We start from the raw sequence: 26,699 nt of genomic DNA, 5'->3' as shown, positions 1-26,699 counted from the left end.
TAAAAATGGGCAAGAAGAAGTCATCCACAACCAGTAATAATACTAACAACACTGGTGGTAATTCAAAATCAAAAGGAGGGTCATCTTCTAGCTCTGGTGGATCATCAAGCATCGATGTAAAGACAAAAAAACAAGAATCGGGAAAGGTACAAAAAGTAGCTTCCAGTTCGAGTGGACAGAATTCATCATCGGAATCGTCCAGATCATACAGAAAAAAGATCAATTACAAGCCATAGTATGTACGAGAATATATTATTTTCATTGAAAATGTTTGAAATGTTTTTAAACGTTGAAATTTATAGCTCATCAGTTTTAGATTTTATTTATCATGCAAACAAATTATTGGATTTAGAAAAACAAGCTGAAGCAGATGAAGCCGCACTATCAAGTAAAACGTACAGATATGTACAAGTAGAAGAATATACAATGGGATGCAATGGTAGATGCAATGTCAAGCTTATCATGAAAAGTGGATCTTCTGCCAAAGTTGTGACAGATTTTGCAAAAGTCGGAGAATCTGTAACTTTGAAGGTAGCAGAAGGTGGAAGTGATAAAAAGGAAAATGAAGTTAAAGTTGTTAGAGGAGTTATTTCTGTTGTGACAGATAAATATATAATTGCTACAATGGATGAATTTTTAGACGAGTGGTATGAGGCCTCAAAATTGCTAATGAACAAGGTATTAGATGAAGTTACCTTTAAGCGTTTAGAAATGGCTCTCAAACATTTAGAACATTACGAAAAAACTCCTGCTTCTAATATTGTAAACTTGTGCTTTAGACCAATGTCTGATGATGAAAATGAGGAACTCCTTCCAAAATTTGCCGAAGATAGAGAAATAGATCAAATGACATTTTTCTCAACCACCTTAAATGATTCTCAAAAAGATGCAATCAAGTTTGCTCTAAAATCCAATGACATGGCACTTATTCTTGGTCCACCTGGCACAGGAAAGGTAAGTATAATTTTTTTTGAAAATGATGCCGTTTACCTTAATTTCTTCTTTACACATACCAGACAACCACAGTAGTTGAGTTAATAAGGCAAGCAGTTGTTTTGAAAAAGCTCAAAGTATTGGTCTGCGCTCCATCCAATATTGGCGTAAGTTCATTATTTTTTGAAATAATTTGTCCTTACCTTTCCTCCTTAGATTGACAACGTGGTTGAAAAATTGTCAGACGAAAATACTGGATCGACAAAGAAAATTAAGCTATGTAGAATTGGCCATCCTGCTCGAATGATGGACTCCATTCTTAAACACAGCGTTGATTATAACATTTCTGTCGGAGAGGGAGTGAAGGTCATTAATGACATTAGAAGAGATATCATCAAAATTTCCAAACAAATTACAAAGACAAGAGGACTTGAACGGAGACAGCTCAGAGAAGAGCTACGAACTCTTGAGAAGGAATTAAAACAAAAAGAAAAAGAAGCAATTCACGATGTCATTCGGTTTTCTGATGTCGTATTGTGTACACTAACGGGAGCTGACGATTATTATTTAAGGTATGATTTACTTGTGACATGTATTGCATTCTTAATAACTTTTTTCTCAGAGACAAAACATTTGATCTTGTAATTATTGATGAAGCTGCACAGGCCATTGAAATGTCTTGTTGGATTGCCCTCTTGAAGGGTAAAAGATGTGTATTGGCAGGAGATCACTTCCAACTTCCTCCAACTGTGTTATCACCAGAAGCTCAAAAACAAGGTTTGGAAGTCACATTGTTTGAAAGAATGTACTTTAGATACAAGGAAAATATTTCGAGAATGCTCAATGTTCAATATCGTATGAACGAGGAAATTATGAACTGGTCAAGCAATGAGTTTTATGAGGGAAAACTAATTGCTCATGACTCTGTTAAATCTCATTTACTGTGTGATCTTGAAGGAGCCTCTCAAGATGAAGCAGAAACTCTCACACCTTTATTTATGATTGATACAGCAAACTGCGACATGGAAGAATCACAAGTCGACGCTGAAGAGTCCACAGAATCTCATATTTCTAAAAGCAAGATGAACACATTTGAAGTTGACCTTGTTGAGAAATATCTCAGACATTTAGTTGAAAAATGTAAAATATCAGAATCCTTAATTGGTGTGATTACTCCATACTCGGCCCAGGTACAAGCGCTTCGAGCTAAAATCTCTGATGAATTCCCATTTGTTGAAACCTCCACAGTCGATGGCTTTCAAGGTCGAGAAAAAGAAGTCATCATTATTTGTACCGTTCGTTCCAATAAGAATGGTGATGTTGGATTTTTAAGTGAGGAACGAAGAATGAATGTGGCTGTCACTCGAGCTCGACGACAAGTGTGTATCATTGGAGATAGCAACACGTTAAAAACCAACCCATTCTTGAATCGTATGGTTCATTACTTTGAAGAGTTTGCAGATGTACGATCTGCGCATGACTACATGTAATTGGTCTCTTTTCTTTTCTATTAAATTTCACAACAGTTTCGATCAAGAAGATTTTGCCAAAAGCGCACAAATTTGAAAACGGAGCGGATTTTATTTCGCGGATTGTAATCGACATGAAATGGACACCAAAAAAATGGGTCACTCCATCTCTAAGAGCGAATCCGATGTCGGATTAGAGTCTGACAACAAGGAAGAAGAACGACTGCAAAAATTGGTCACCGCCAACGAAATTGCCCAATATGTACGTACAAAGGTGGATGATGATGACCTATCTTTTATTTCTTTTTAACGATTCGAATCGATCATCCATTATTGATTGAATTACATACACGTGTATTGTGTACTTGCGGAATTGCAAATCTTGAATATACTACTACTTGTTGTTGTTGATGAAACGCACACACATGTATTATATAGGAGAAAGTGATTCTCACCAAATTGTCGGATATTAAAAATTTAGATTCACTTCCTCCTCTGGTACTGAAAGATCTCGTTTGTAATTTATTTTTGAAAGAATCCATTCGGAAATGTTATTTGTCACTATCTGTCGATGAATTAGTGGAATATGTAGGTTGATCAAATGATTATTTGAAAACGTCGAATCAACATTCTGTTGTAATGATCATTTCAATTCCATTTCACAATGATTTGAAAAATTGAACATGAATCTCCCTTGTGGTTGAAATTGTGCTGAAATTATGTGAATGATGTGGAATAGATTGGAAATCTTCTCACTATTTATGAAAATAACACAAAAAGTGCCTTCGCTTCTTTCTATCGGAATTCAAAACTGCCAAGTGTCGTTTCTGAGCTGAAACAAACACCTTGTATTCAACTTCCAAAAGATAATGTATTGAAAGTACGATTAGTATTGATACAAGCACCTAAAGAATTTTCAAGCATGACCGTATTTGATATATATTGTCCAATTATTGACAATTTTTCGTCCATGTTTCCTTCTCAATGGTATAATGCTGCATTTAATGATTATGAAAATTTTGTGAACACACAAGTGACAAATCAGAGTTTGAAAATTATTCCAGCGATTGCTATTGGACCCTATGTATTATATTATAATTCGTTAGGTTTGTGTTTGTAGAAGATTTTAAATAATGCTAATGCGTATTATTATGTTGTGATGTATTTATATCAATAATTGATGATAATTATTTTGTTCCACTATTTTGTGAATAATTATTTTGTGAAAAAAACACTCTTAATTGTTTAGGACTTGTCATTCCAAGAAGAGCAATTGGAGAGGCAGCCTTTATGTTATCTGAAATTGATCCAATTGCTTGCCTTTCAGTCAATGAAGAAGCAGTCAAGCAATTATCAACCTTAATATTCATGTGGAACACAAAAGAGCGATACAGCTCACAATCCAATAATGCTCAACACTTTGTTGATCATGTGATGAGTCTCTTTTCCATTTCACTTCAAGACAAATCTCCCTCTTTTGTGGAATATCTGACACAAATTCGAGCCAGTGGTTTTGGAGATGCAACCATTCATTTCACAAACGAATTTCGAATTCAATTTAAAATCAAACGCTTAGAAAAAACATTTTCAGATCGTGCAGATCTATGCACCTTTTGTTCCAAATTATTTCAACGAAAATTCTCAAAAGAAACTCACTCAGATGAATATTCCTTATTAAGAAATTTTGATAGAATATTTTGGTGTGAAATTTCACAAATTAAGAAATATTCACAAATTATTTTTGAAAATCAAAATTCCAGAAGCACAGTCTCAGCTGGGAACGATCATGAACAACCTCACAATACAACTCCAACACAACCATTTAACAATGACACACTTCATGCGAATAATATTATTGACGTCGACAATGAATCTTCTCAACAACAACAACAACCGTTGGTGCCGAATCCATTTTCAGATCCAAATGTTCTATGTCCAGAAGCTTTTAAATCTAAAAAGTCATGGTTTTGAATAAAAAAGAGGCTCTATTGCTTTTCGCAGTTGGTTGCTGTCCAAATTCGAAAGGTTGGATTTTGAGATTAGAACAGTCAAATGTCAAACATTCAAAAAAATCCAACAACAACAACCACTACAACGTATCATCTTGACTGACTCCAAGTAGTAGAGCTGCTTCCATCATTGATCCTTTTCAGCAAGCAAACGGATTGTCTCTCTTTACATGTTGACCAAAACAACAACAAGTATTACAACAACTCGTCGTATTCACCATCATCATGATGAACACTCCAACCTCACATTCAAGAAATTTACTTCGGAATTCATTATGTATTGAAATTCTTCCGAATCCAACAACAATAATAACAACACCCTCTTCAACTTTTCAAAGTATTCACCATCATTCTTCATCTTCTAATTCAGTGTTATTGACTTGTCCATCACATCTCATGAATCATGATGTTGCTTTGGGTCATCAACAACATGTGAGAATGTCATCTCCGTTATCGATCACGAGCTCAACCAATGCTCGAGCGAGATATAGTGTTGTGACGTGTGGGGTGAGTGGGCAGCTGCCAAATGTCACTACGGATTGGGATATTAAAAAAATTCAAGAGGAAATTAGAATGGAGACCATGATGAATAAGAATACTCATACACCCTCTTCTTCATCTACAGATGTCTTGATATCTTCTTATCTCAACACTGTTCCTTCAAATATCAATTCTCCTACAGATATTCCAATTTTGGACATTAAAAAAACTGAAAACGAATCCGAAGCTGAAAGTTTTCACAAAATTATCACAAGCTCACGAAACAGATCAAGAACATTTGAAAGTACTACTCCAAGTATATCACTCAACAACAACACAATTGAAAAGAAAGATTCCAGTGTTGACTTGGCTGCCATTCCAAATATGTCAAATTCCACATCGAATGGACAAGTCGTTGAAAACATTGCTCTTTCACCCTTCACAAAAATTGATCAACCAGTTGCCAATTCAATTTTAAAATTTTGTACCATTTATGAATTCAGTGCTTTGTGTCGCGTCACACAACAATGGAATTATTTCACAAAAATTTATTTGAAAGATTTTGCAGATTCTGAAAATTTGAAAACCTGTCTTTCATTACTGTATTGTAAATTATCACAATGTTTGACAGATGTTGTGGAATTTGAAGATCGACCATTGAAGAAGGTATTTCAACAATTGCATCAACATCGACATTTGATTACAAATTTACCAAAAATAGCATCCACACCATCCTCTAACACTTTTCCATTGAAATACAAACAAAACGTCACAGATTCAAGTTCTTCATCCTCCAACAATTCTCAACAACAACCACTTCTTCCCTTACATGAACTATTTTATGAATCTTACATTTCCTATTTTGGTACTATTGTTCCAAGATTAGCATGGCACATCAGTCGAAAGAATGTCAAGAAGAGAATCACATTCAATGAAATTCAATTTCATCTCACCGTAGAAATGTTTCTGAGAGGAGACGATGACAAGATCATTCCTATCGACACGTACGAAATTGAACAATATATTCAAAAAACATTTAATTCGAGTTTTGCAGCACAACTCATGACCTCCGTATTTGCATACTTTACTGTTTTCTATATGAGATTTGATGAATTGAATTTGATTTCAATGAATACGGTCATTGCAAGCAGTAGTGTGAGTTCTTCTCCAATGTTACGAAAACACAGCAGCAGTTCAAAACAAAGTTCATCTTCCACCAGCAACAAGAAGAAGAAAATGTCAAGTTCTGAACAAGCCCTTATGGTTGTTGTTGATCATGATGATGAAAATAATGACGATGAAAATTCATTGAAGAACAGTCCATCATTATCCTCTGGTCAACAACAGTCCTCAAAGAAGAGGAAAGAGAAGAAGAATGGAGATGACCATCTGATCCTCACATCACCACCACCACCACCACCACATGAAAGTCATCAAATATTATCTTGTTCACTTGGTCATGTGGCCAGAAAAACCTTCTCTTCAGGAATTCTTCCAACCTCTCGTCGAAGAGATGAACAAAGTCCTTCCTTAAAAAATTTATTTAGCATTTCACACGATGAAAAACAACAACAACCACCAAATGATTATTTGCTCTCACCTCAATCTCCAAAGATGATGATGAGAAATAATAGTAGTAGTATGAACAGTATTAATAGTATGAACAGCAACAATCGAAGAGGATCTCTACGTGAAATGTCATCTCCAATGCATGCAGGTGTTGGTTTAAAATTCGATCGAGGAGAATTTCTCATTTCACAACAACCACAACAACCACAAGGTGGTTATTCAATGAGTAGAGAGGATTCACAAGTAATGTCCACTGTCACTACAGAAGATGAAGTGGATGTAGAGGATGGTGGTGCTACCATGACGACTGTTAGTGCGACTACTTTCGATACGTTTCTTCATTCGTCTCGAAGAAGGTCGTCTGTGGTCTCTTCTTCGAATTTACCAACTATGGTTAAATATTTGGAAATTGTTCCAAAAGCAAGCTGTGAATTGGGTTACATGTTTTTATTGGACTTTTTTAAAATTATTTCAAGATATTGTAAGAAAACAAGTTTCAATTTTTCCAACGTCTCAGAAGCTGAAAAAGCAAGAATTCATTACTTGTCAACTCTTTCCATTTCTCCATATAGTGATTCAGCATCTGCATTTATGCCAAATATCGATGAAGGACAAGTGTCACGAAAGAATACTTTAAAATTTAAAGGAGTTTGTCATGCAATGGCAGATTCAGAATTTATCACATGTTTAGTCATGTCAGGAAAGGAATGGAATAGTGAAGATGTGTGTCTACTTTTTAATTCATTTAATTTATTGGAAGGAAGATCGAGACGTGATCATTACTGTGTGGATTTGGTATTGCCAAATCATATTGAACTTATGGAAGGAAATCACTCGAAAATGATGCTCCCAAATGATGAACCATTCGATTCGACCCATGATGTGACATTATCATTACCAAATATGAATCTTGTCGATGCCACATCATTGATGAGTGACAGCAGCCAACCACATAGACTATCCAATAGTGGTGGTGAGAGTGTTCTTCAACATGCGCCATCGGCATCACTCCATCAAGAGGAAAGTGATACCAGAATGGTGAAATGGCCATCCTTCCTTAAAACAGTATACATGACAGAAATGAATGAATCTTTAATATTCCATGATCGATGGTGTGGAGAAGGACCTAAAATTAGAGAGATTCATTTGAATTTAGGAATGGCAGATTCTTCCTTGTTAACATTTGGTACTTTGAATTATTGTAAAAAGACATTGAGACATTTCTACATTTCAGATTGTACACTCAATTACAAAATTGGATCAAATTTTGTGAACGTGATTAAGGAGTTAGATTTAGAAACTCTTTCTCTGGAGAGATTTCATCTCGACAGTGAAAATTGGAGAATACTCTTTGAAGATTATTTACAAAATTTCTCTAACTCATTGCGGACCATACGCCTCATAGATTGTATCAATCAATTGTCTGATGTTTCTTCATTTGTTCACAACATTCAAATAAGAAGTATTCAATTAGAGAAAGTAGAATTGAAACTCAAACACTTTGGAGAAGAAGAAAAGGGAGCAGTGAGTGGATTGTTGGAACACTTGTTACTGAATGGAAATGCAAAAACAATAATTGCAGACTCAATGTCCTCACTCAGCAAGTTAAATAGTACTCTGTCGAGAAAGAAAAAGAAAGGTTGTATTATTTCATAAAGAATGTTGACACATTGCAAAAAGTTGCATGCAGTTACACATTTCCTGTCATTTCGATTTGATTTGATGTGGCCAGATGGTGTTTGGCTGTTTTTGTCTTTTTCACAACAATGAGTGTGATCACCACGATTAAAGTAGTGACTCCTGCAACCAATAACACTCCCAATGGCACACTGATTCCAACTGCAATCGCAACAGTATCAATTTCTTGATTTTCCTTAATTGGTGGTGAAATGGCTTTAGAAGGAGTATTAAGTATTCGCATGTCATTCATTGATTGAGTTTTGAAATTTTCATTGATGTTCGAACGTCCCATATTTCCAATAATGCGCTCACATTCCCTGGTTGTGAAATTGTGGGCAATATAAAGCTCAAGGTTGTCACTGTGTTATTGACCAAATGAATGGATTGATTTTTCAAAGCAATGGCTTGTCCATTGAGTTCCAATTCTAAAACAAGGTTGAGATCTTTGCCATTATAAAATTTCAAAAAGTCTTCTTTTTGTTGGAAATCAAGTTGAAGGTCTATTGGTGATGGAGCAGTATTTGTTGTTTGACTGGATTGTATGAAGGTCAACAACAGGTTTTGAGATTTCAAGAAAAGTAATGAACAATCCTTAAAGAACGTATCATTTCTCAAGCACTGACATGTATCCCTATCCATACAGTTTCCAACATTTGAGCAAACATTTGAGAAATCATATGCTCTAAATCCAAAGCAAATTGGAATATCACAATTATATCCAGTGTACCCTTCATTGCATGTGCAGTTATCGAAGCGAGAACAATTTCCTTTTGAAGAACAAACAGACTGATTGTCTCCGTGAATTCCAGAACAAATAGGAGTTTCACACTGATTTCCAAAATAACCCGTACTGTATGAGCAGTTGTTGAAATCAATACATGACCCATGTGAAGAACAAACAGTCCTATTGTCCCCATGAATTCCGTAACAAGTTGGTATTTCACAATTATTTCCTGAATATCCTTCTTTGCAAGAACACACATCCAAAGCTGAGCAATTTCCTTGAGAGTTACAAACACGGCTATCATTGTATTTGACTTCAAAACACTCAAATGGTACACATGAATTATTGGATGCCACATATGTGAACCCCTCATCACAAATGGGTGACAACAATCGAATTCTACGATTAAGATGATCTACAAAATAGAGATGTCCGGTAGGCATTCGAAATATTGAAGAAGGGTTTGAAATGGAAGCATTTGTTGCCAGTCCGCCGTCACCACTAAATGATACTTGACCATTACCTACAGAGTGTTGAAAGTGTTTTCACACATTGTGTATACAAGATTTTCAGTCTGTAAGTTCTGTAACTGAACCACGAATTCTTACCTGCAATAGTAGTAATATTTCCAGTTGTTGCATCAATATATCTAATCCTAGAATTTCCGCTATCTACAATTTAAATATCTCCATTTTCTGCTACAGTAAATTCAAATGGATTATACAAATTAGCTTTTGTTGCTGGAATGTTATCTCCATTGTATCCATAGGAGAACAATCCTGCTACTGTCCAAATTATTCCATTCGTATCAATTCTTCTTAGATTATTATTGTATCTATCTAAGAATAACACATCTCCATTCGGTAATTGACGCACACAGGTTGGATTTGATAATTGTGCTTTGATAGCCAATCCTCCATCTCCTGTTTGTCCTACATTTCCATTACCCGCAATGATGATAATTGTTCCATTCGAGAATATTTTTCGAATCTTTTCACCATACGTTTCTGTCACGAACATTTCCATGGTGGTGTGATTAAGGTAAAGTCCCCATGGTCGCCAAATGGTTGCATTTAAGGCAGGACCATCATCTCCACCTGAAGATTCAGCACCAGTACCTATTGAGAGAATTTTGTTGAAAGGAGTCCAAATAAAAAACATATTTGCGCATATTGTGATGTGTGTTGAAATGTTGAATCATGACAAGTTTCTCAAAGTAGTTAAAACCCTTCCTGTAATTCTGAATGCTTACCTGCTAACGTTGTGATCAATCCTGTTTCATTGGACACTTTACGGACCTTGTTTAAAAAGGTGTCTACAAAGTAAACGTCCTGTGTGATTGGATGCACAAAAATCCCTGTAGGTAAATTTATCCGCGCTTGAACGGCAGGAATATTATCAGCATAGGACGATGAAGTCGAATTGCCGGCAATAGTGATGAGAGTTCCATTACCATTTCGAACTGCAAATGAATGGAATTATTAGCAATATATGAAGAAATGAAACCACAACAAATAGTTGAATGTGATGTTGAAGAGTGTGTGAAGAGACCAATTCGAAAGGGTATTTGGATGCAGAATGTGGAAGGCATCACTTTGAATCGTCGTGCAAAGCAACATTTGATGTCCGTTACACAGAAGGATCCTTCTCACTGACGATCGTGCTTGATGAATCATTATTCAAGTCATTTGTTTCGTGATCGTGATGATCTTTCAGTCGATTCGAAATTCGTGACTGTGAAGAAGCTATTTCTCCCAAAATGGCCATACATGTTGCTGTAACCACAGAAGCCAAAGATCCTACCTCCAATAGGGCCAGAATTGTTTCATTTTCAAGTGTGTGATGCAGCATTGAGTTTGGTAATTGTTGAAGAGCTTCAATAATTCCAAGTTGTTGTTGTTGTGATGGATGCAACTCGTTCGTTACATCTTCACGAAAGGCCGCAACATAGAACATTCCACCATTTAAGAGAGCATCCAAACCATTGAAAACACTCGATATGAAAAAGTATTTGTAAGCTTCAAGTTTGTTCTTTCTCCTAATCTGAATATGTTCTTTTTTGCTAAGGTGAACATGAAGGAGATGATCATGCTCCGAGGAATGATGATGATGTTGTTGTTGTTCCTTCCGAGCCCTCAAATAATCATTTCTGCAGCTATAGACTGCCAATATTCCTCCAATTAAAGGGACGCTAAGAACAGCTCCACGTCCAATCCTTTGCAACACTCGAACGGCAGTTTTCTCAATCACTCGTTCCATCATTAAGATTGAAGATTTGGAGATCAATTTTCTTGAGAGGGCCTTTTTGGCGAGTGTTTTTTCAATACGGAATGCAAGTTTGTTGACAAGCTGCAATCCAATAAACTCGGAGATGGTGTGAATGATCCGATGTCGCAGAGTAGAGGTGTGTTGGAGATGATGATGATGATAATTGGCTTTTGTCGGGTGATTTGTATCAAACTGAGGATGGTCCGAAATGATGGGCGGTGGGTCCTCTTTTTGAAGGATAGAAGGATTGTTACAAAGGGAACAGTTTGATGAGAAATATTGTTGTCGGTGGAGATGATGTTGAAATTTGATCCATCCGTTCGATTTCGGAACGTTCCAATTTCTGATAAATGAGGTTTTTTGAAGAGGAAACATTTTTTAAAGTTGTCCAAACCACTCAATCCTTCTCGTTTCCTAAAGACTACCGATAGGAACAATGATGCAGAATTCTCTGCAATACTTATGGCCACTAAACTTTTAACCAAGAACTCGAAAGCAACAATATATACGAAAGCAACAATATATATACAGACAGCCAAATTGTAAATTCTCAATGCCTGTATAATTTAGGGCATCCACTGGCAAAGTGAATTAATTAAGGCTGATGAGTTCGCAAAACAGGGAGCGATTAATCTCAAATGCAAGATGGATCCATGTACCAAAATTTGACTATCAGTCAAATACGACAATTCCAAAATACAACCTGTGAAAGATGTAATAAAAACGTAACCATAGAACACCCATATTTCTGCCCTAAAACTCGGATCTACACAGACTACTTCAAAGAAAAATTCTTCGAGATCACTAATACTAGAGGTGTTTTGCTTGATAGACAAATATCTTCACACAAGAAACAGAGCCATCACGATGGACGTTTTGACAATCCACTCTCAAGAAACATAAAAGAATTGTACCCCGAAAATTACAGAAATTCATCCAGAAATACTCACCTTAATGTTCGGGAAAGTCTGCATTATCTACTATAACGAAACTGTGAAAAACTAACCAATAATTACCCTCCTGTCCCATTGGGACTAAATTTTAAATACATAAAAATTTATTAAGTTGTTTCTTTTGAGCATTCTATTTCATACTTGTAACAATAAATATGTACAATTTATTTCTTGTTTGGAGCAGCTGGTTTAGAAGTAGGAGCATCTCCAAGAGGCGACCGAAGCTTCTCTATTGTGAAATCTGTCGTTGCAATTTTGCCCGTGTACTTTTCAGGGATTCCAGTTTCCAAAAGTTCATGTAATTTTTTCTTCCTTAATAGCTCCACTTTCTTTCGTTCCAGCTCCATTTTTCGTTTCAATAATTCGCCTTCTTCGAGATATTCTCTACGTTGTCTTTCTTTGGATTCCTTGATGCTTTCAATTTGTTCTAAAACCTGCTGTTGGGTTTCTTTCTTTCGTTTCTTTTCCTCTTCGCTCTTGAGCTTTTCAAGTTCTTCCACTTTCTTCTGATGATCTACTACATGATTAAATTCATCTCGGTCCTCTCTGGCCAATTCAGCTATCTTTAACTCTTTTTCATACTTTTGCTTTTGTCTTGCCTGATGCAACTCTTGGTTCATTCTTTTTCTTTTTTCCTCGTTTTCTCTCTCCTTTCTTCTGTATTCTCGTTCGAGGGCCTCTTGAGCCCTTTTTGCTCGCAAAGCATCAATTTCTGATTGTTTATCTTGAGCTTTTTCTTGCAGAGCTCTTAATCGAGCCACTTCTCTTTCTTTTTCTGCTTTTAATTGCTCTTGTTGTCTTGCAAATTCTTGTTCTTTTCTTTCCTTTTCAGCCAAATATTCTGCAATTTGTCGATCTTCTTCCATTTCGGCAAGCTTTAATCGCCTCTTGAGCTGAATTTGCTCGGCATTTGCAAGAGCAATCTCTTCCATGAGTTGCTTTTCTTGTTTTCTCTTTTCTTCAGCCTCTTTGATGTCTTCAAGCTTCATATTTTGCATGTGAGCTAACATTGCTTCCTGTTCTTGTCTCTTCAACTCAAGCTCTCTCAATCGCTCTTTTTCTCGCTCCTTCATCTGTTCTTTGATAATTAGAGCACCGTTTCTTCGATCTTCTTGCCGTTTCTTTTCTCTTTGCTCGTACATTTTTATCGCCTTCAGGCGTTCAAGCTCCATTGCCTCGTCCTGCAACCTTTCTGCCTCTTGTTTCTCTTTCAATATTCTTTGCTTCTCTTCGAGTTGTTTGTCTCGAATTGTGACACATTGAGCATAAAGTGCCATGCTGTTCATTCGTTTCACTTCATCAAGATTTTCATCCATTTGGGATACAGCTTTTTCCAGCAGCATTAACTGTTTTTCCTGGTTCTCAATGTCGAGATCTGACATTTTTCTTTCGCCCTTGAGCATCTTTTCCTTATCCAATTGCTTCATTCGCTCCTTTCTTTCTTTTGCTTCCTGAGATTCTTCCCTCTGCTTTCTCTCCATTTCTCTCTGTTTTTCAATCGGAATTGACTTTTCTTTGAGAGTTTGAAATTCTGATGTAGTTATTACCACAGTATCACCTTTTCTTTTTACTTGTTCAGCAGAAGCAGCTTTGTTAGAGGATTTCTTTTGAGATGAGTTTCCAAACAATATTTCATCGACAATTGGCTTATCGGAGATCTTTCGATAGGTTGATTTCGAGCTCTTTTGTGAGCCTCCGCTAGATGTTGATGATGGCTTTTCCAACATTGCAAATTCAAATTTCCATAGAGTTACATCATAAACGCAGCTGAAAACAGGAGCCTCACTTACCATATTTTTTCTTGTTTTTGTTCGTTAAATTTACAATTTAAATTTGGCGGTAATTTTCGCACCAAAATTTATTGGTCGGCCATCTCAGAATTGTGATCCATCATGAGCGCCTCCTCTGAGAGATTTTCTGGAATGAAGAGAGAGTAGCCATCAAGACTTGTTGTGAGGAGCATATTCTTGATTCGAGGATGCCAATGCACTTCTTTCACTTCATTCTGACCCAAATGTTCGAAAAGTAATTGAGGAGGATATTCTTCACCAATTTCTTTTTCGATTTGTTCTTGTTCAGCGTCTCTTTCTAAACTGAGATCCCAAATGGTGACTTGTTTGGAATCTGAGGCTGCAAGTATGGTGGAGTCATGTGGATTCCATTCGATTGAGGAAATGGCAGTGTGGTGATAGGAGAATTGACCAACTGGTTTCAGAGCAGTTTCTTGATCTGAGCATTGACGCATGTCCCAAATACGAATCTGACCATTATCATCGCCACTTGCAATGAGATAGGTTGTAAGTGGATTCCATGAAATAACATTCACGTCAGCATCTTCACTTGCTTGGAATGAAAGTCCATGTTTTCTGTTCTTTCTTCTTGTATCCCAGAATTTGATGGTTCTATCACATGAGCATGATGCAAAAACAGTATCTTCATTTGGAGAAAATTGGATATCTTCAACACTTGAGGAATGTCCAGTAAATGGTTTGTTATAAATTCTCTTCCATGAATAAATACCACTTCCTTCAATATCCATGACATTAATTTCACCATTGCAATCACCAGTGGCAATTCTTCCTTCCACACATTTGGACCAATCCATAGCAAAACCTTCCGTTCGATGGAAATCAAAAGTTTGAATTGGTTTCTTGCTCTTATTGATAGATTTTAAAGAATTGGCCATATTCTCCTGCCTCAATACTGAAGACATTTGTGTTAAATCATAAATATGGACTTTTGCATCTTCACACCAAAATCCTACAATATTTCTGTTTTGAGGCATTGCTCTAACTCTGTTCACATTCGCAGAAATTGGTATCATTTGATATTCAAGGGATGGTTCATCATCCATAGTTTCTTCATCTTCTTCATCCTCGACATCACTCTCATCAGAGTCATATCTTGTTTTGTACATATCATATGCCTTAATTAAATAACAATTCTTTTCAGTAATTGAGTTATCAGTTTGAACGCCCGCAACAAAGTAGCATGAGAGTGGATAATTCGTACTGTCAAGAGGTTGGGACAAAATGTCAAAACTCAATGCTGGCCATTCGTTTCGTATTCTATAATGAACTTCGTAAGCTCTATTTTGAAAAGTCATTTCATATTCCCTTGTGTCAAAATCCTCACCAGGTTTATAAACTTCGGCTTTAGAGTTAATTCCTAATCTTTCTTTTTCAGCTTCTTCCTCTTCCTCAATCAGCTTGTTTTCTCTTGATTGAGCTTTCAAATTGAGTTCTTCTAGTTTTTGGCGAAGAGCTTCTTCTCCTTCCACCTCAACTTCTTCTTCTTCTTCTCCATCATCATAAACAACATCTTCATCCTCGTATTCGTCCTCATATGGATCACTATTGATGACAATGAAATAATTTGTTGTTTCCGAAAGTAATTTTTAATAATATTTGAATGATGAAATCACCATAATTTCATCAAATTTAGTGTATTAATTCATTAATTGAACAATATATAATATTCATAATTGTTCACCATCATGAAATCAATCCGAAATCAGACAATTCCTTCTTTGTAATTTCAAAAACTTACGCTTGATAATATTCTTCCTCTTCATTATGATCAGACATCTCTTCATCGGATGAATCCAAGTGTCTCACTTCTCTCGATTCATTCTTTCTCACACCCGATAAGACTTTGGACTTCTTCTTTGCTCCTGGCATTTTTTTGTTCAACAAAAATTTTTAATTCAAACTTGAGTTTTTCTTTTCCACTTCAAAAAAATGGTCACCTCATCATCTGCGTCTTCTTCGAAAACTGAAAAGAAGCCCATCTCAATTACGGCAAACAAATTAAAACAAAAGATGAAAGAATTGAAAAAATCATCATCGGGAACAGCATCAACAACTATTGGTAGCTCAGAGGAGTCTCCGAAATTCCACAACAAGCAAAGAACACTTATTTTGGCTTCTCGGGGTATTCATGCCAAACACAGACACTTGATGAAGGATTTACGTAATTTATTACCTCATACCAAAACTGAAAGTAAATTTTCAAAGGAAGGATTAACTGAAGGAGATTTAGTTAAAAAACTTCATAGACTTCAAAAGATTGATCATATTGCGGCAGCATTGAAATGCCCAAATATCATGTATTTTGAAGTAGACAAGGAATCTGCAGAAACTGAATTGTTTTTATGGATTTCAAAGACATCTATTGGTCCCTCAATGAGATTCAAAGTTGAAAACATTAGTACCATGAATGAGTTGAATCTTATCGGAAATTGTTTGAAATATTCTCGACCTCTTCTTCAATTTGATAAATCATTCGATGGAGATGAATCAGAACCAAAAACAAGCCACCTTCCTCTTATCAAGGAAATGTTGACCCAAATGTTTGCCACTCCAAATAATCATCCAAAATCCAAACCATTCTTTGATCACATTTTTGCATTTTACTATTTGGATGGAAGAGTTTGGTTTAGAAATTACCAAATTGTCACCAAAACCTCAAGCAGCGGTATTGCGTTGACTGGCTCTCAAAAGCATGAATATTCACTTGTCGAAATTGGACCAAGATTTGTCCTTAAACTAACCAAAATTCTCAATGGCTCATTTGATGGACGTGTTATCTACAACAATGATCCTGACTTTGTTTCAAAGGCCTACGTTCAAAGAATGGAGAGCATAAATCTTGACCTTCAAAAGCAAAGAAAGACTGAGAAGCATCAGAAATACATTGAGCTCAGAAAACCTCAAGATGCTGACGAAGTGAGTTCCGTTTTTAATTAAATTTTCCTTCTTTTGTATGTTGGCTTGAGCAAACCTGCTTCTTTCGTTTGAAAATTGTCACATGTAGTGCAATACCACGCTGCATGCCATTATTGGTCGTCAAAGGTTGTTTCATGAATCAACAGGTCCTGCATCCGTCTTCGATCAACAAAAAACACACTAAAAATAATTCCGTAGCATCAACCTTACGATCAACTGCATCACCACCATCAACCACACTCACAAGTGCGATCCCACACAATACCAACCACTTGCATGTGTTTTGCTTCGTGAAGGAGCATATATGAAAGAAACTTTTACACAAATTTGTACATTTCATTGAAATACAAACTTACAAAACTGCAAGACAATTTTTGAGCGAGAGCCTTCTTGCAGTGTGTTTCCTCCAAAGAGTTTAAATTATTATTATTATTATTCTACAATCCCATTCATCCTTTGAAAATATCTTCTTCTTCATCACCTATGGGAGGAGGAGAAGTTTTTGAGATTCATCAACAGCAAGCAACCCCCACTTGTCCCTCGGAGATCATTTCTTCTTCTTTCATTCCAATTCACCAAGACGCATCAGCAGCAGCACACTCCCCTTCATCATCATCATCATTGCTACTACCCAATAACATCATGTCCTCCAAGCTGATGATGATGTACACTACCACTACTAGTAGTGAGTCGTATCCTCAACAAGATATTTACAGCAGCACTCCTCCATCGAATGGAATTTTTCCACCTCCACCTCCTCCATCATCAATCTATTCACCCTCCTCCAACATCAATCCAGTACAGCAACAACAACAAGATGAAGAGAGGAACAGTCCACTTTCGTCGACCACACAGGTGAATGAATTTTCTCTCTCGGACTCTGTCTATCCATCCAATGGGCTCATTCTCTCTTCCTCTACAACGTCGTTGAGTGCAGAGGTATGGATGAGTAGTAGTAATATTACTACTACTACACCTTCAAACGCTTCTTCCTCCCCCATGATTCACTCCTCTATTACCAACGGAATTCTTTCGTCGCCACAAAAGAAAAAGCCTTTACCGACAACAATAGGGATGATAAAGAAACCGTTGCCACCTCGACCAACACAAACAACCACAGAAGTTGGCATCGTATTTTCACATCCATCAACGTTGAATAATAGTAGTGATGATTCAAATGGACTAGTATATGTAAATAGCCCACCAAAAGTGTCATATCTTGATTATTCCGACACCAACTCTGTATATTCCCAAAATTCTACTACTATATCCAGTGCTGCAAGTTATAATTATGAGCTTGCAAATATTAATCCCGAACCAATTTCACATATTTTCACTGCTGTTGATGGCAGTATGCATAGAAGCACATCACTATCCGGAATTCTCACAAACAGAAAACAAAATAATCAAAATTTATTAACCACGACACAAGAAGATATTTCTCGATCACATAGCCATGACAAACTCAAGTCGGACGACTCGGCGAAAAAACAACAGATTAATGGAAACAATAACAACAATCGAAAAAACAAAAAAATATTTTACAATACGGAATTTTTGGAAAGATGCGGCTTCAGCAACAACTCAATAGAACAACAACAGCTTAAACAATTAAAGCAAGATGAAATACAAGAGGAGCAAATTCGTCAAATGCACAACGAGCAAGAACGAAAGCTCAAACAAACAGAAATGGAGGAGCTAGCTCTTGTCAACAGGACTCTGCAGCAAGAATTTAGTTTTTCTGAATATATTACTTCACAACCAAAATATTCGTGGAGTGACTTTTTTGCTCACAACAAGAATGCATTTAGTTTGATACGGGCAATGGCCTCTCAGTGGTCATGGGGAGAAATGACTCTCGGTCTTGAATATTTTGCGAGAAGCCGAGCTAAAATGAAACGTGACTTTTCAAGCTTTATATTAGAAGCCCAATTAGAGAAAATACCTGCATCCGAGATTGAGATTTGGAGACATTATGCTCGGTTGACATATCAAGTCTTCAGAGACTCTATTGAAGATATACCTAGAAACACTAAGTTAGAGCTTCATAAGATTATTGCCTATGATAGAACACAGCAAGCCATGAGACCCGGTTATTTTCTGTGCGTAGACGATTTTACTAAATCTATTCTTGTAATTTTCCGAGGAACTAAATCCTTCAGTGACATCCTGACAGACCTTCATTGTTCGTCCATTAAGTATAAATATGGCTACTGTCACAAAGGAATTCTAACAGCAGCAAAATATTTTGATTCCAACAAATTTATCAAGGAAGTAGTCAGAAGAACATTAGACCATCATCCTGGATACAAATTGAGATTGCTAGGTCATAGTTTGGGAGGAGGCACGGCAGCCATTCTGGCCACCATGTGGAAGAAAGAATTTCCGGATATTCATTGCTATGCATTTGCATGCCCTCCTGTGCTATCCCAGATACTTTCTGATGAATGTGCTGAATATGTTACAAGCTTTATCAATGGAGATGATTTTGTGACTCGACTGTCAATGACTGCCGTTCATGAGCTTCGAAAAGAGGTTCAAAACTATCCTTGGAAGGAGGAAATGATGAGGGATATTCAGAATTCAATGATTGGAAAATTTGCGGCAGGAGTTAAGAATTATGCTTCAGGGCTTTTTAGCGGCCTATTCGGTTCAAGGAAACAAGAACAAGAACAAATAGAGCAAGCAATTTTGGAGTCTAAAAAGGAAGCTCAAGAAGAAAAATATTTAAACGAAAAGGAGTCACAAGATATGAAAAAGGCTTTGGAAGAATCGAAACGAATCTATTTATTGCAATCGAGAGACGAGTTATCGACATCATCCTCATCACAGGAAATGGATAGTAATATTGGAACCACTAATGAAGACACACAAAGCTCAACCTCTGAAGAGCCCCTTTCCGCTGTTTCCTCTCAGTCGAGTTTGACTGACGAAAGCTTTACAAAAAAACGAGCACCCAAAAAGAAGAAGAAAATCCAAACTCCAGATTCTCCACTTATCATTAATGATTATGAAAACCTTGTGGTGACGTTATTCCCAGCTGGAAAAGTTTATCAAATAAGAAATATTAATGGCAAAGTGTATATTAAGAGAGCCAAACAGGAGGAAATATCCACCATCATTTTAAGTGACAGCTACAAGGAGGATCACAGAATGATCAATTATTTAATCAACTTGGATGCCTTAGAAATTTAGGCATGACAACTGAAAATTGAAGTGTAATTTAATGTACATATAAATTTTGGAACGAATAAAACCCAAGAGAAGTAACAGGTTTGAGCAGTATTGAATCAGGATGGAGTTTTGTGTTTGAAAAGAATTGAATTTTCACATTTACTGGCTAATTTAGATTAAATAAATGAAAGGTATTTACATAAAATTGAATTGAGATTAATGGAAAAACCGCTTAATCAGCTAAATCTTCAAAACATCTACCCTCTTTTCTCATGAGATCGATGAAGGCATCTCCAGCTTCAGGAGGAGCATTATCAATGTGCACAACAACTTTCTTCAATGCATCGTAACACTTGGTTCCGAAACCTGCCACTCCTCCGCACATGTACATGTGACCCTTATTTGTCTTCAAAATGTCATAGATTAGTTGCGAGTGTTCCCAAATGGAATCCGAAATCATTTTGCCATGGGTATGCGAGAAGGAAACATAAAAATCTGAAATTAATCCGTCCCTAAGAGCCATTTCAATTTCATCCTTATAAATTATTTCTGTTTCATCTCTAACACCATATAAGAGTACAGAAGTTCCAAACTTGATCGATGGATTCTTTTGTTTAAGAACACGTCTTTCATCAATGAAACTAAATCATCAAATTTACCTCACAGTTAATTAAAACAATATGTTAACAAAATGAATACTTACGCTCTCATTGGTGCAATTCCAGTTCCTCCTGCCAACATGAGAATTGGTGTCATTGGATTTTGAGGCAATCTAAAGCTTGAAGTTCTGACCACAGATTGACATGGGTCGTGCACTTTTAAGGAGCCCAAATAGTTGGAGCACAGTCCATAGAAGGTTCTGCCATCAGGTTGTGGCCAAACCAAAGGACTGAATGTCACTCTTAGAATTTGCTTTTCACTTCTCTTTTTTCTCTCTTCATTTTCCAAACGAGAGGATGAAATTGAATAATATCTAGGTTGGATTTTGGGTAGCACACCAATTAAATCTTGCCATGTGACTTTGATTGAAGGAAACATTTCAAGAATTTCTACAATATTCAACATGCGATTTTTGACTCCTGCTAAATATTCAGTAGAACGAAGCTGTTCAAGTTTAGCCTTCTCGCTTTCCAAAGTTGCTTTTTCAGCAAAAAAGGTTAATAACGAAGGAGTGATAACACCATTCAAGTCATAGAATTGTGACATTACTTGATGTAGAGAGACGGGCTTTTCAGGTGTGGCAATGAAAGGTGGGCTTTCAATGCTACATGGAGGAGTCTGAAGAGTGAATATGATTTTGTCCATTGGCTTATCCAGCTTCAAAACCTTTTCCAAACGATTAATTAGGTCAGGAGAGTTCATTGGGAATAAGGCAATATGATCTCCTGTCTCGTAGTTAATTGGAGTATTGTCGATGGAAAACTCAATTTCTAATCGCTTTCTGCTGGATCTAGGACACAAGTTTTTTGCTGAATCAATAAAAAGAGTATATGGATTCTTTGGAGAGACTGATTGTGAGCTGTCATACTCACGAATGAATTGCCGTAATTTGTCCCTATACTTTTCAAAATTTAGTGTCCGAAAAAAATACTTTCCATTTGAGGTTGTATCAGCTGGTAGATCTACAGATTCCTTTGACTTGTCAACAGTGACGTTGCAGCTTTGAGAAGTTGAGGCACTTGTACCATTGTCTTGCTCTTTGAGGAATTTTACAAAGTCATTCTTCCACACCTCGAAATCAGTTTCAATTCCTGCATCACCACCGTCATCACCTTCTCCTCTCTTGAAAACTAAACTAACTCCCATGTCATTTAATCGTTTTTCCATCTTTCTTCCAACTGCTTGATAACGTTCTGGGAAGTTTGCACTGTTTCCTAACCCAAAAATTGCATAGTGAGGTGTTTTGCTTGCATTTTGCAGAACTGCCTTTGAATTGTCGCTCATCAACCAATCATAAAATTGTTTGGCATTATCTGTTGGTTGACCCTCACCATAATTGGCCATGACAAAAAGGACCACATTGTACAGACCGTTTCCTTCTTGCATTCCAAAACCCATGACTTTCTCTGGTTCAATATCATTCAAGTCTACAACTTTAACATTGGACAGCCATGGTTCCTTCTTTCCCAACAGTTCACTTTTCAAATTTTCGGCAAACATTTGAGCAGTACCTGTTTGAGATCCAAAACAGATGAGCATATTGGTCTTATCACAGCATAATTGATTGATATGGAAGAGACGATTTGCTAATGAGAGCCTCTGATCCCGCAACACCGATGAAAAGCAAGATGAAGTTTTACGGCTGATGGAGGCTATACAACGACGAGATAACAAAGATGCAGCTGGTGATGAAAGAGTTGATTTGAACATTTTTTTTGGGAATTATAGTTGGATAAATCGACGATCTATTCTCAAAACACCTCTTATAAGATGAATTTATAAAACCCATTGCAGCGCCAAGAAAGCAGCAATCTGGTTATCTATAAATGGATATTATTATTGCCTCATCTCAACACATGGAAGAGAATATTCGTCACCTCTTCACCAGAATCTGGACCTGTGATGAAAATGAAGAGCAGCCATCGTCCTCGTGCGTTTAAAAGGTGAATCCTCATTTTTTGTCCAAAAGAATTTTTCAGTTTCTTTTTTAGATCTGGCGCGCTCTCTTGTCAGGAACATTTATAGAAAAATTAAGTATTCCCATTTGGACGCTGGAAGAATCTAACTGGTATGGATATTTCGAAGAAGCGAGACAATGGGTAACGACACTACTCTCCATACAATTCAAGCAGATGGGTGTTGGCGTCTCCAAAAAGCGCTCTCAAAGAGGCAATAAATTGGGCACTGCAGTGATCAGAACCACAAAAGCAGATTACAAAAAAATACCTCGATCAAAGGCTTATTTGCAATCACACCACAACATCATCCTCCCTCGAACACCCTCTATATATTAACCACTATTCACTATGAAGGCCACTCAAACTTTAAGAAGAGTCCTCTCCAACTCCAATTCTATGAAGAGTTTGATCAACCAAAAGAACTCTTCCATGATGATCAATCGTAGCGCCAGTATTTTGAAGATGAGCGAATCTTCAACATCATCAAAGGCTAACTTCTCAACAAGAGCCATGTTCCAAGCCGCTGCTGCTCAACCAAACGCTACTGAAATGTTCTGCTATCAATGCGAACAAACACAAAATGGTACAGGTTGTACCACTGTGGGTGTGTGCGGTAAGACACCATCTGTTGCTGCTTTGCAAGACTTGCTCATTTACCAAACTCGTCAACTCTGTGCTTTGGCTCACTTTGCTAGAGCTGACATCAAGGATGCTTCTAAATTTGAAAAGATTGATGACTTTATTTTGAGAGCCATGTATAGTACTTTGACCAATGTTAACTTTGATGAAATGAGATTTGTTGAATACTTGAAGGAATGCTCCGAATTGACTCAATTCACCAAGAAGGAATTGTTGAAAGGAAAAGTTCCAACTGAATTCACTGAATTGTTGACTGTCACAAGCACTGATGCTGAATTGGATCGTATCTTGGCCTCTGCAACCTCTGCCACTTGTCCAAATACCCAACAATTGATTCAAATGGGTAAAACTGTTGGCGTTCAAGCTCATCACAAGCATTACGGATCAGACACCAATGCTATTCGTGAATTGTTACAATATGGTATTAAGGGATTGTGTGCTTACACTGAGGAAGCTGCTCTCTTGGGTAAGAAAGATATTATCGTCAATGACTTTATTCGTGAAGCCATGTGCTTCCTCGGAGGTGTGAGCCCAGACAGAAAGCTCGACCCATCTAATGTTAATGATGCTCTCGCTCTAGGTTTGAAATGTGGTGAAATCAACATTAGAACCATGCAATTGCTCGATGAAGGTGGTAATGAAAAGTTTGGTACTCCTTCTCCACACAAGGTTCGTTGTACTCCAGTTCCAGGAAAGTCCATTGTTGTCTCTGGTCACGATATGGGAGACTTGCTTGCCATTTTGAAGCAAACTGAAGGAAAGGGTATCAATGTGTATACTCACGGAGAGTTGTTGCCAGCTCATGGTTACCCAGAGTTAAGAAAGTTCAAACACTTGGTTGGTAACTATGGTGGTGCTTGGCAAAACCAAAAGATGGAATTCTCCAACTTTAAGGGAGCCATTGTGATGACTACTAACTGTATTATTGAACCTCGTAAGCAATACAAGGACAGAATCTTCACAACCTCAGTGGTCGGATGGCCTGGTGTCACTCACATTAAGAATAGAGACTTTACACCAGTCATTGAAAAGGCTTTGGCTGAACCAGGATTCCCAGATGAAGTTGCAAATGAACCAGTTCAATACACCACCACTGGTTTCGGTCACAAGACTGTTTTGGGTATTGCTGACATTGTGATCAATGCCGTTAAGAGAGGTGACATTAAGCGATTCTTCTTGATCGGAGGATGTGATGGTACTGAAGGTGAAAGAAGCTACTACAAGTCCATTGCTACTTCTCTTCCAAAGGATAACGTTATTTTGACTTTGGGATGTGCCAAGTACAGATTCAACAAGATTGATTTTGGTACAATCACTACTAAGGATCCAAAGACCAACAATGATGTCTCTCTTCCTCGTCTCCTTGACGTTGGACAATGTAACGATGCATACAGCGCAGTCGTTATTGCTTCTGCTTTGGCTGAAGCTTTCGGAACTAAGGATTTGAATGATTTACCACTTAACTTTGTTATTTCTTGGTTCGAACAAAAGGCTGTTGTCATCTTCTTGACAATGCTTAAATTGGGTTTGAAGAATGTCAGAATTGGACCAAACCTTCCAGCATTCCTTCCTCCTTCCACCATTCAAATGCTTGTTGAAACATTCAAGCTTCATCCAATTATGGCTAAGGATCCACTCACTGATATGGAACTCATGCAAAAGGGTCAATAAATATGAACAATGTTGATTAATCAATCCCAACATAAAGTGAATGAAATTTTTGGATAACGCCAGTTTCGTTGTTGAAAAGGAACTTTCTCTTAAAATTAGTCAACACAATGCTGAAAAGTTATATTGTGAATGATCTTCAGGGCGTGTTAATCCAAAAGTCAAGAAAGGCTTAATTTATTGCTTGAGATCTCTTATTCTTTACCTCTTGAGCCAATTTCTTCATTTCGTTCAACTGTTTGGCACATGATTTGATAATACTTTCTTGTCTGTCCATCACTGCAGAAATTGATAAATCACGTGCATCATGGACGAACGGATTGAATGAAGCGAGAAAAGGATTCACCTGTTGTATGTGAGAATTGACGACATTTGGAGGGTGAAATGAAACGCCGTCACTACTAGCATTAGTGTTTGTAAACTCCACAACTGTTGAGTCAGGATTTGTTACTGTTGCTGTGGAAGATGTAATAGTTGGTTGTTGTTGTTGTTGTTGTTGAATTGGGTGTTCATCAAATGACAACAATTCAGTCTCTCCATTGTTGTTCGTTTCATTCGATGACTCTCCATTGGGCATCATCAGGTTGTCAATGACGTCAAATTCTTCATCCTCAATGTTATTGTCTCCTTCCAACTTTCTCTTGCTGACCATCAAGTCGTACTCTCCTAATAACTTGCTGTAAATACCTCCAACAACCATTGAAGGTAAGGCAACAATAATTACACCTGACAAAATTGTAAGAATTGCAATAATTCTTCCGAGTGGAGTAATAGGAGCCATGTCTCCATAGCCCACTGTGGCAATTGTGACAATACTGTACCACATACAAATGAGAATGTTAGAGAAGGGAGATGATGTCCCATCTGGTCGGAGCCATTGTCCTGATTTGAGATCGTATTTTCCACGTTCTGCATAATATACTAATGTACTACAAATCAAAGCTCCCATAAAAACAAGAACAGCAAGAGATAACAGCATATCCAATGATCTTCTCAAAGAAACGATCAGTAACTGGAATTTTGCTGAATATCTTGTCAACTTGATGAGTCTCAATAATTTCAATACTCTAAATACAGTCAATACTTGTAAATTGATATTAATCCACGAGCTGCTGTCACTCAAATAAATTATTAAATCAAAATAGAATGGTACAAAACTGGCAACATCAATCAAGTTAGCTGGAGCTTTAACAAAATGTCTAAAATCTCCCCAAGTTCTTACATAGGCTGCCATTCTTAAAAAGTATTCAGTCATAAAGCACAGTGATAAAAAGCCAGTAATTGAGAGCCACATGACTTCAAAAGGAAAGAAAAATGGAAATGATCTCAGCACCAAACATAAAGTTTGAATGACAGTTAGTAATGATGTAATAATTGTAACGATCATGGCAATATAAGATGATCGTGGATGCTCCAGAATAAGATATAATTTTTGTCTCCATGTTCGTTCCTTCCAATTTTGTGGAATACTTCTGATGATATTAATTGTTCTTCTACTTCGGAATAATCGTGAGTTTTCAATAACTTCCAATGCTTTTTTCTTTTCTGCTTCTTCCTGTTTGAATTTTAATTTTGTATTTCTCAATTCAGCTTTTGATGCTTCCTTTGCAGACATTTGATGATTATTGGAAGAGGATGCTGCCTGTGATGATGTTGTCGAGGCAGTTGGAGAAGGTGGAGCTGCAGTGTTGTTGGGAAGCGTTGTCTTTTCACTCATTTTTCTTCGGTGTTGATGGCTGTATCAAAATTGAGTTTGGGTGATGCTCCGATTGTTGCCTCATCATCATC

The 26,699-nt window shown here is 37.0% G+C and overlaps 12 protein-coding genes across 12 annotated transcripts; 6 read left to right on the top strand and 6 right to left on the bottom strand.

Moving 5' to 3' along the window:
* Nucleotides 1-5: 5 nt before the first annotated feature.
* Nucleotides 6-2,423, top strand: FDP41_012369 (uncharacterized protein; the record flags this gene model as incomplete). Its single annotated transcript, XM_044702881.1, has 5 exons — nucleotides 6-235; nucleotides 303-954; nucleotides 1,017-1,100; nucleotides 1,150-1,505; nucleotides 1,556-2,423. 5 exons carry the CDS (start codon nucleotides 6-8, stop codon nucleotides 2,421-2,423), a joined length of 2,190 nt encoding a protein of 729 aa, XP_044566425.1.
* Nucleotides 2,424-2,556: 133 nt separating this feature from the next.
* On the top strand, nucleotides 2,557-4,373 carry FDP41_012368 (uncharacterized protein; the record flags this gene model as incomplete). Its single annotated transcript, XM_044702880.1, has 4 exons — nucleotides 2,557-2,664; nucleotides 2,841-2,990; nucleotides 3,142-3,508; nucleotides 3,652-4,373. 4 exons carry the CDS (start codon nucleotides 2,557-2,559, stop codon nucleotides 4,371-4,373), a joined length of 1,347 nt encoding a protein of 448 aa, XP_044566424.1.
* A 263-nt stretch (nucleotides 4,374-4,636) lies between these two features.
* Nucleotides 4,637-8,116, top strand: FDP41_012367 (uncharacterized protein; the record flags this gene model as incomplete). Its single annotated transcript, XM_044702879.1, has 1 exon — nucleotides 4,637-8,116. One exon carries the CDS (start codon nucleotides 4,637-4,639, stop codon nucleotides 8,114-8,116), a length of 3,480 nt encoding a protein of 1,159 aa, XP_044566423.1.
* Nucleotides 8,117-8,386: 270 nt separating this feature from the next.
* FDP41_012366 (uncharacterized protein) lies at nucleotides 8,387-9,307 on the bottom strand (the record flags this gene model as incomplete). Its single annotated transcript, XM_044702878.1, has 1 exon — nucleotides 8,387-9,307. The coding sequence occupies one exon, from the start codon at nucleotides 9,305-9,307 to the stop codon at nucleotides 8,387-8,389; it is 921 nt and encodes a 306-aa protein (XP_044566422.1).
* Nucleotides 9,308-9,542: 235 nt separating this feature from the next.
* FDP41_012365 (uncharacterized protein) lies at nucleotides 9,543-11,507 on the bottom strand (the record flags this gene model as incomplete). The annotated part of the gene is made up of 3 exons (XM_044702877.1): nucleotides 9,543-9,982; nucleotides 10,117-10,326; nucleotides 10,517-11,507. 3 exons carry the CDS (start codon nucleotides 11,505-11,507, stop codon nucleotides 9,543-9,545), a joined length of 1,641 nt encoding a protein of 546 aa, XP_044566421.1.
* Nucleotides 11,508-12,249: 742 nt separating this feature from the next.
* On the bottom strand, nucleotides 12,250-13,878 carry FDP41_012364 (uncharacterized protein; the record flags this gene model as incomplete). Its single annotated transcript, XM_044702876.1, has 1 exon — nucleotides 12,250-13,878. The coding sequence occupies one exon, from the start codon at nucleotides 13,876-13,878 to the stop codon at nucleotides 12,250-12,252; it is 1,629 nt and encodes a 542-aa protein (XP_044566420.1).
* A 65-nt stretch (nucleotides 13,879-13,943) lies between these two features.
* FDP41_012363 (uncharacterized protein) lies at nucleotides 13,944-15,765 on the bottom strand (the record flags this gene model as incomplete). Its single annotated transcript, XM_044702875.1, has 2 exons — nucleotides 13,944-15,438; nucleotides 15,635-15,765. The coding sequence occupies 2 exons, from the start codon at nucleotides 15,763-15,765 to the stop codon at nucleotides 13,944-13,946; spliced, it is 1,626 nt and encodes a 541-aa protein (XP_044566419.1).
* Nucleotides 15,766-15,825: 60 nt separating this feature from the next.
* Nucleotides 15,826-16,833, top strand: FDP41_012362 (uncharacterized protein; the record flags this gene model as incomplete). The annotated part of the gene is made up of 1 exon (XM_044702874.1): nucleotides 15,826-16,833. One exon carries the CDS (start codon nucleotides 15,826-15,828, stop codon nucleotides 16,831-16,833), a length of 1,008 nt encoding a protein of 335 aa, XP_044566418.1.
* Nucleotides 16,834-17,295: 462 nt separating this feature from the next.
* FDP41_012361 (uncharacterized protein) lies at nucleotides 17,296-20,007 on the top strand (the record flags this gene model as incomplete). The annotated part of the gene is made up of 1 exon (XM_044702873.1): nucleotides 17,296-20,007. The coding sequence occupies one exon, from the start codon at nucleotides 17,296-17,298 to the stop codon at nucleotides 20,005-20,007; it is 2,712 nt and encodes a 903-aa protein (XP_044566417.1).
* Nucleotides 20,008-20,218: 211 nt separating this feature from the next.
* FDP41_012360 (uncharacterized protein) lies at nucleotides 20,219-22,356 on the bottom strand (the record flags this gene model as incomplete). The annotated part of the gene is made up of 2 exons (XM_044702872.1): nucleotides 20,219-20,627; nucleotides 20,690-22,356. The coding sequence occupies 2 exons, from the start codon at nucleotides 22,354-22,356 to the stop codon at nucleotides 20,219-20,221; spliced, it is 2,076 nt and encodes a 691-aa protein (XP_044566416.1).
* Nucleotides 22,357-22,952: 596 nt separating this feature from the next.
* On the top strand, nucleotides 22,953-24,914 carry FDP41_012359 (uncharacterized protein; the record flags this gene model as incomplete). Its single annotated transcript, XM_044702870.1, has 1 exon — nucleotides 22,953-24,914. The coding sequence occupies one exon, from the start codon at nucleotides 22,953-22,955 to the stop codon at nucleotides 24,912-24,914; it is 1,962 nt and encodes a 653-aa protein (XP_044566415.1).
* A 169-nt stretch (nucleotides 24,915-25,083) lies between these two features.
* FDP41_012358 (uncharacterized protein) lies at nucleotides 25,084-26,628 on the bottom strand (the record flags this gene model as incomplete). The annotated part of the gene is made up of 1 exon (XM_044702869.1): nucleotides 25,084-26,628. One exon carries the CDS (start codon nucleotides 26,626-26,628, stop codon nucleotides 25,084-25,086), a length of 1,545 nt encoding a protein of 514 aa, XP_044566414.1.
* Between the last annotated feature and the right edge of the window lie 71 nt (nucleotides 26,629-26,699).

This window comes from Naegleria fowleri (genome assembly GCF_008403515.1).
Source record: "Naegleria fowleri strain ATCC 30894 chromosome Unknown tig13, whole genome shotgun sequence".
NCBI classification, from domain to species: domain Eukaryota; phylum Heterolobosea; class Eutetramitea; order Acrasida; family Naegleriidae; genus Naegleria; species Naegleria fowleri.
This window is presented reverse-complemented; position numbering and strand designations above follow the sequence as displayed.